The 9095-nt window shown below is 31.9% G+C and overlaps 1 protein-coding gene across 1 annotated transcript in view; it reads right to left on the minus strand.

Annotated features, from left to right (window-relative positions):
* LOC110025271 (probable 3-beta-hydroxysteroid-Delta(8),Delta(7)-isomerase) overlaps window positions 1–7156 on the minus strand; it is a 7923-nt gene extending 767 nt beyond the window's left edge. The window contains exons 1-2 of the mRNA XM_020725667.1: window positions 6969–7156; window positions 310–456 (exon numbers count right to left, since the gene is read on the minus strand). Coding sequence (XP_020581326.1) covers window positions 310–456; window positions 6969–7110 — 289 coding nt within the window. The 5' untranslated portion in view covers window positions 7111–7156. The remainder of the gene's footprint in view (window positions 1–309; window positions 457–6968) is intronic.
* Window positions 7157–9095: the final 1939 nt, after the last annotated feature.

The raw sequence follows: 9095 nt of genomic DNA on the forward strand, positions 1-9095 counted from the left end.
CCTAAAAATGAAAAAGATAATTTAAAATGAAGGCTCTACAACAACAACAACAACAACAAAACTTTAATCCAGTCGGCTACATGAATCTACATGAATCCTTTTTCTCCATTACGTCCAAAAAATCGACATTTTAGTCTCAAAATCAATAAAAGTGTCAAATTAATCCGCTCACTCTTTTAATATGGGTTGAAATAATCCCCAAGAGAGACTATTTTAGCCTCTATTAAAAAAGTTTGGGGATTAAATTAGCCTTTTTTATAATCAAGATGTCTATTTTGATTCAGTAATGTGAATCGAGTAATTACTTACACAGTTCATCGAGATAAAAGGGATTTTTCCTCTTGAAGAAGTCTGGAACAAAAGCAAAATACCCTTCAAGAATAATGTGAGTCAATCCAGAAAATGCCCACCAGCACATAAGTAGCCTATCCGTCTTTGATAACTTGCAAAAGCGCCCTAGGAAAAGAAAATAATTGAAGTTTCTTTTATGGATAGAGATCATTACGAGCACCATCCTAAACCATTAAAACATTGTCTCTGAAAAAAATTAAAAACAATTGCATGCAAAAAAAAATACAAGTTTAGCACTCTTTAAAATAAAAGTAGAAGGTTCCAAACCTGGATGAGAAAGGTGGGAGGATTCATGTTTAATTTAACATTGCGTAGTAAAACTTGTGCCAGAATCAGTTATACAAATCTTAAATTTGAAATTAACTACCAAGTAGTTCTTCAAAAGCAAAATAACACAACCTATTGTGGTCATAGAGTAAACTAAGGGATATTTAGGATATTGTTGTAAGTTCACAAAGCTGACTCATGAGCCAGCTAAGGCTCCACTTGAGCTTGGATCGATAAAGGGCTCATGAGCCGAGCTTGATAAGTTAATAAACCAAGCTCAAGTTTGTCCTGACTCGCCTCATTAGCTTGTTAAGCATATATTTATATAAAATATACTCAAAATATATTAAAATTCAAAATTTGAACTTCAGATTATTAAAAATACTTAAAATATTATATTTTATAGGTATATCAAATGATTTCTTATTATTAATCATGTAATTGATCATTCTATTTGTCATTTTATTATAATACTAGTTTGAATTAACATTATTTTCTTTCTTTCTTAATAAACAAGCTGGCTCGAGATCCCGCTTAACTGTATAATTAAGTTCAACCTAGAACTCGATTAATTAATCAAGCTCAAGCTCAAGCTCAAGCTCAAGCAAAGGGCTGATCAAACTCGACACAACTCTTTACTCCCCGAATCTTGGACATCACCTATAAAATGACACACCACAAAATAACCCAATGGTGATGAGTAATAGGCGATGGTTGACTAATATGTCACACAACAATGATGTGCAACAAGTTCACCCAATGGCGGTGAAAAAGTAAAGAATTGATTAAATCTAAACTAACATTAGATTTATTGCATATGGTAAGGAAATACTAGAGAAGTACTTGATGCGAGGATTATAATAAAAATAAAATATTATAGGTTGAGTTTGATCTCTTTTAAGTATGGAATACAAATCTTTCGTAAAATTTTGAAGACATAGGAAGAAAAATTTACAGTAAAGATAAATTTTAGACAACAAAATTTGAGAACAAAAAAAAAATGTATGATCATGATGACTATAAACAAATGAAACTTAAAAGTCATAAATGATTGAACGGCACATGAAAATTAAATACAAGAGAGAATTAATGTCAGTATTGCACAATTTTCTATTCATGTGATTAATGAAAAAGTTCAAAGAATGAAAAAGGGATATTGTTAAAGTTCTCGTCATTTTTAAAGGGCACATAAACCAGTATCATGGGAATTGATTTAGAGAGAGTAAAATAGAAAAGATGTGTTAAAAGGTATGTTCAAGTTAATAAAGTCCTATAGAATAAAAAATTAATTAGCATTAGAAGTAATTGTGGGATAAACATTTTTTATTAGAATAGAATCACATTAATGTTTATCATTAACTATGTGCCTATCTATATTGTTTATAGAGATGATTAGCCAATATATTAAAAATGAAGCATGTGTACCACAATGAGTTCTCATCATAGATGACAGTTTTGATGAGTGATACATCTTTTGAATAAATTTAAAATAATGAGAAAGAAAAAAGAAAAAATAAATAAAGATATAAGACTTGAAACTAATACACAAAGACTAGGTACATAATATGCAATTCTATTAATGAGGTCCGGATTACTATAAATCAAAATTATTGAAAGCTCATGCCGATTTCTACGAATGATGAATTTAAGCACATAGAATCTATCAAAATAAGATTGAAAATATTTATAAAAACATAATTTCTAAATTTAAAGCCGTGTGTATAAGTTAGAAGTATACGCAAATACTATTTTACAAAGTCCAACATCGAGAATTAAAGGTAATATTTTCAAAATTGCAAACAGGCAAGAATATAACAAGAGTATGAATGTTAGAAAACAAAGATACCAAATAAAGCCGAGTTAAATAAAGACAACATAGAATTTTAATATTTTACATAGAACAAAACTAGTAATGATGGTATGAAAAAAGTTAGAATAGAACAAAAGTGATGCCAATGTTTTAGTTCGAAGTTTAAGAAATTGAGGAAAATCACACGTCTAGATTAGACTAATAATTTTTTCTTCTGACCCATGCATTAATTTAAGATGTTTATGATTTTTGCTTTTCATATGCAAAATATGATTCCTTGCTATAAGGCTATTATAATAAATTAGGATGAATTGCCCTTCTCAATACAAATAATCCTTCATATTGATATGAATGAAATGTATCTATGCATATTATTTCTCTATTACTTGTCCTATACATTTTAATGTTTCTTACAAATATATATTATTTGCATAGACAGATGAAAAAGAAAATGCTATATAGATATGCTTGTATGTATAATTTGAAAGATAAATTCATTCCCTTACGTTACTAGTTTGGGACGCTAATGTCTCAGCATATTTATAACTTTAACATTTTAACCTCAACCAACAATAAATTTATGAGTCACAACCCATTATGCCGACAATATATGCATCCACCAGCGGTTACATTGGTTCTTTTCACCTCAAATAAAAGTAAATTTATGAGTTACCCCTCATTGTATAGACAGAGGATATATCGACTATAATGAGCTACATTTATATATATAAGGCGATCCTGAGATGGATGCATAAGTATATACTAAAGTATAAGCTTTGATAATATAAAAATAGCACGCATTGAAAATCTTATGTTAAGTTGAATGTATGATTTCATTATTGTACCTAAATCTGACTAAGAAGCAATGTTTATGATCATAATTGTTATCAAAATAAAAAGCTTAAATTTATGATTTTTTTATAGCATAAAAATGATAATTAACATTCATTTTATTTAATTTTCTCACATAGTTGTTATAATTTAGAATCGCAATATATCCATTGAGTTAAATATGTATACTAGAGCGGTTGCTTGCGTTAGAGCAGAAGGAGGATTGAACAAGTATTTTCCTATTTCAGTTGGATAACATCAGGGATTGGATTTAAGCCCATATCTTTTTTCTTTAGTTATGGATGCTCTTACTGGACATTTACAAAAGTATGTATCTTAGTGTATGCTTTTTGCATAGGATATTCTTCTTGTGGATAAGACTAAAGAAAGAGTTCAGGAAAAACTTGAATTATGGAGGTCTACATTAAATTAAAGACATTCGTTTGAGTAAAATTAAAACAAAATATATGGAATGTAATTTTAGTAGTAGATCTAGTGGAAGAGTTGTAACTATGTGCGACCAATCACTAAAATGTGTAAACGTTTTAGATATATCGGATCTATTGTACAAGGTGATGATGATATAGATGGAGATGTTATTAGTAGAATTCAACTTGGTCGGTTGAAGTGGAGGAATACATCAAGCATATTGTGCGATCGAAAAGTACAGCTTAGACTTAAAAGAAAATTTTATAAGATGGTGGTGAGACCCGCAATACTATATGACACAAAATGTTGGCCTGTAAAAGAGAAACATACAACTAAGTAAAGTGTTGCTGAGATGAGAATGCTTAGGTGAATGTGTGGTTTGACACTAAAACAAAAAAAAGTGAAACGAATGTATTTGTGAAAGGGTTAGTGTAGCTCCAGTGGCAGACACGATTAGATAGAGTCGTCTTAGATGACTTGGTCACATTAAAGATCGACCATCTGATGATCTAGTTATGATGGTAGATGTTTTAAATTTGACTTATGTTAAGAAGAATAGAGGTTGAACTAAAAAGACTTGGGCATAATGTATAAAAAAATATCTTAATTTATTAGAATTAAATAAAAATATGACGCTCAAATTCATGTAGCCGGCCCCAATTAGTGGGATAAAGGCTTGTTTTGTGTATATTTCCATTGAGTCATATGTTTATAACTCATCTCATTAGTTGATTAATATTTTTCAAGACGATCCCTAATATAGTTAATGGATAAAGAAGAGATTTTATTGACAACAATAGCAATAAATTCCACATACCTGTATACTTTTAAAAATTTTATAGAATAATTATTTACTTTCCCTTCACATATTTATTACTGTGTAAATTATTTTATATCACGCTGTATCATGATAAACTAAAATTGTTTTATTAGTAGTTCTTTTGAGATGTTGAAATTTTTATATGAAGAAAAAAGTTGGTGTCAAATTAATATATTATTTAGAAGGCATGCACAATTTTAAACTCTTTCAACCATATGTTACATTGAGCTTTTGGGCTAGGTAATATCATGTAACACTTAATAAGTGAAAAAAAAGTTCGATTAGTAAAGGATCAAAAAATAGCAAGGATACATCTAATTATGATGATTATAATGATGAAATCATCAAAATGATTTAAAAAGTAAAGGCATAGAGTACATGTTGACAACAAAAAGGCAAGCCCTAATTTAGTGCTGCAGTTAGCAACTAAAACATGCCGCACATAAATAGCAGGGAAAAAATATTGTACTTTATATATCAAGGCACAACTTAGAAAGCACACTCTATAGCAATAACCTACAACAAAAAAACTTTGTGTGGTCACGATACAAAACAAAATCATAAATTTAAGTATTTCAAAGATGAAAGAAAAACTTCAATGAAATGAAAAGGTATGGTAAAATGTAAAGGCTCCTTTCTTAAGATGTACCTACACATTGTGCTACTAAGTTCCCCAAAGAGAGTAACAATAAAGAAATAAAAAAGATAAATCTCATAAACAAATTACTTGGGTCCTTTAATAAGATTTTAGGTTAAATTTATTAATTCAAATACCCTTACATCTAATCATTAAAAATAGTGAACATAAATAAACTAATACAAGATCGCATCATAACTAGACCAGAAGCATACATCATGTTAAGAATGGAAGTTCACATACCATACAATAATAATAATAATAATAATAATAATAATAATAATATGAACAATAATATAATCCCAATATCTTATATTCTTCTACATAATCTGGTTTTATTAGTAATTTCACCATCCTCAAACATGAGATAAACATATGAATTATCAATAACTACTACAACCACAATATCCAATCTACCATCATCAGGATCATCAATCTTATCTCAAATCTTTAGGATCTCCTATAAAAGTTAGGCTTGCACAATAATTATTTTTTGGAGCTAGAATTTTTGAGAGACTACTTCTTAAAGAATGCAACCTAGTTTTATATTGGTTCTACATGCAAATATATTCGTCTAGTAGGGTCTATGTGTCATTTATTCACCCTATTCACATCAACAATCACATTTCTATCGCTTATAGTGTCCCAACCATAACATAATTTTTTCTTTTTTTTTTTTGTTTGGTGAAAGAGTCAATTAAGTTGAAGATTAAGGGGTTGTTTGTAGATAATCCAATTTTTTTGTAACAGTTGTCATAAGACTGTTGTGGAAAAAACTAATATTTTTTAAAGCTATTATGAGTTATAAATTTTTTATTTCTGAAAAAGTCATACAAATTTCTTATAAAAATTACATTTTACAAGATCTGATTTTCAAAAGAAACTTTTCACCATAAAGCACACTTACCCGTAGCATAGCGGTTGAGGGTTTAGTCTCCCACCGTGAGGCGATGTGTTCGAATTGCGCACATTGCCCTTTGGGCTCACCTTGAAAGGTGAAGCAACAAGAAAACTACTTCACACAAGTAAAAGCTAGGCTTTGATTTAATGGCTGTTCTAGACTAGTTCTTCCCATTTGGCCTGTTAAAATAGCTTATCCTGCTACTTTTCCTCAGGCTAATCCCCCATCCCTCCTCATACCAAAACATACCAAAATAAAACACACACACACACACACACATATTCATAGAAAATGAAAAATGGAATTAATCTTGATTAAACTCTGAAACGGTATGTACTCCTTTGTACTATTAATCCCCTCTTGGCTCAAGCTAAACTCGAACCCAATAAAACTTGCAACAAATTCCAACCCAGAATCCAAAAAGCATTGGCAACCCCAACTGCAATCCTTCACATACAGAAAGCAACTTCAAAGTCCAATCTGACAAAAATAACAGTTTCAAATGCTGAAAGCTTGAGATTTGGTCAACGATCTCACAGAAGAAAACTTCCACATATTTTCCAGCGCCCAAGCGTAAGCCAAACAACTTTCCATTCCATCATCGTAAAACCTAGTCAAGTTTCATAAGAATGCATTGCTCTTCTACTCTTCCAGCTTGCACAGACACTAACATGGAGGTACAAGATAGAAAACAAACCATGGAATTCTGATCTCCAAGCAATGGCAGCAAGTACATTTCTTTAACGCACATATGGTTGATACTAAGGGAAAAGAGAAAACGAAAGAGAGCCCAAATCGCGGTCACAACGAAGGAAATAGACCGTGGAGGTAAAAGAAACCGTGGAGCTCAGATCTCCAAGCAAAGGCAGCAAGTTAATTACTTTAACGCGCATATGATTGACAGTAAGGGAAAAAGGAAAACCTGAGAGAACCCAAATTGCGGCGACAATGACGACAGATGAACCGAGATAGGGCAGAAGGATGTCGATCTGTGATAAGGAAAGGGGGACATAACCCGGAAGTTGGAGGTCCCTGGGAATGTAGGGATGCTCGGAGCTCGCCATCTTTACTCCGACTCTGCTGGCCGTCTTCTTCCGCTAACCCAAAACAGTCGATTTGGTGAAAAGTAGCCATATTTATTAGGGGCGACGCCATCTTTCTCTTTCCGATGTCAATTCAAGCAATACTTCATTTTCAGTTTTGATTGGAAAATCTTGACCATGTATTTCAAAATTTGGCTTTACATGTCTCCTAGTAATCATAATTTGAGAAATTTGCAGCTATTTAATTATTTAAAAATATGTCTAAAAATGTTGTTTTTGGAAAAAAAAAAGCATTTTTATGAATAAAAAAATTATTTATTTAAGTTCATCTCAAATAGCATATGTTCAAACAAGTTTTAAACCATGTTTAAATCTTATTCGAATAAGATTGAAAATCAAAGTTTAAATGCATCTTAAATGATGTTTGAATAGAGGTTAGAACCTTAAACAATGGTGAGCATGGTTTAGTAATGGTTCAAATATGAATGAAACATAACTCAAATTTAATTTGAACAAAGTTTGAACTTGGTTTTAACAAAGTTCAAACTTGATTTATCCATAATATATACATATAGTGCATGTTAACAATCTCTATACATTGGACTACCAGTGATTTATCACATACTCATAGTGAGTGTAATCACAATAGCTAAAATATAATAGATTACAAGGTAGAAAAAATATGGTGCAATTCAACAACAATGGTGCAACAGAATGCAATTCAAATTATATAACATAATATACACAAGCCAAGGTGATGTGGGAGCTCCCTACATGACCATTTCCACGACTTACGCTATAGTTAAGCGATTGCTCTACGAATTGGGTCAGACGCAAAAACCTCCCAGAAACCTAAGACTAGTTAAGAACATCGAATTTAGGGCCGACCGACCTTTCTTACGTGGATGTGATGCATCCTTTCAATAGTGGGTTTAAATCTAGTTACTTATGGCTCATACATTTGATTCAAGTGTTCAGGTTTTTAGGTTTTTTTTTTTTTGTATGTTTATGTTCAGAACAACCGTCGTCTTCTAGCGTTCCTTTGAGAACTATATCCAAAGGAAAGAATGTGCTCCGATTGTAACTCTTCTCAGGTGGCGACTGCCCAAAATTGAATGGTGCTCCGACTATAGTTCGATCACTTGGAGATATTTATCCTCAATTTCCCATCCTCCGCAACCCTCCCGTCACCGCCTTTTCTCACTACTGGAACCATCAGAAAACACTCCTATTGCCCTCAATAGTCAACCCTCCATATTTGTTGTCCTTTCTCGCCCAACCCTCCTATCTGTTATTGACCACTATTTCAACTCTCCATCATTGATGTCATCACCCAGGCGGCCTTCCCATGTCACTCCCTGATATTTGCTTGATGTCAGCACAGGGAAAACATCCGCCTTGATGTTTTCTACATGCCAATTGTCTTTTCCACCTCCGCGTCACCTTCCAAATCCTCACCGACCACCACTCCCATCTTTGGGATACACTCTAGCTGTGTTTGTTTATCTTGCTATATTTTTCCTTCAAGTGTATAAGTTGTAAGTGCCTATTTCCATCTAGTAATATTATTTATTTTTCCAGTTACGGTTTGAGTTATTTCAGGTATCACAAAGAATATAATTCGAGAGTCATATCATAACCTTCATAACAAAATAAATGTATTGAAATAACGCTTAGGCATATATATATTTTTTTGTCTACGTGCGCCACTGTTAAAGATGACAATGTATTAAAGGTTTAAGACAGATCGTACGCACCATGTCATAACCTACAATAACATACATACTATACTATGCTGTGATACGCAACATTATATTATGCTATAATCTCATAGTATTTCATACGGGTATATGGAACCATAACGCCAAATTCCTATGAATTTACATATTTAACACCTAAGCTTCATTTTTTCCATTTATACCACGACCCATAGCTCGCTGTCAATACTACGACCCATAGCTCGCCATGAATTCATCCATATTCAATTATCTTTACCTTTAAATCAC

This window comes from Phalaenopsis equestris, unplaced genomic scaffold (assembly GCF_001263595.1).
Source record: "Phalaenopsis equestris unplaced genomic scaffold, ASM126359v1 Scaffold000297, whole genome shotgun sequence".
Lineage (NCBI taxonomy): Eukaryota > Viridiplantae > Streptophyta > Magnoliopsida > Asparagales > Orchidaceae > Phalaenopsis > Phalaenopsis equestris.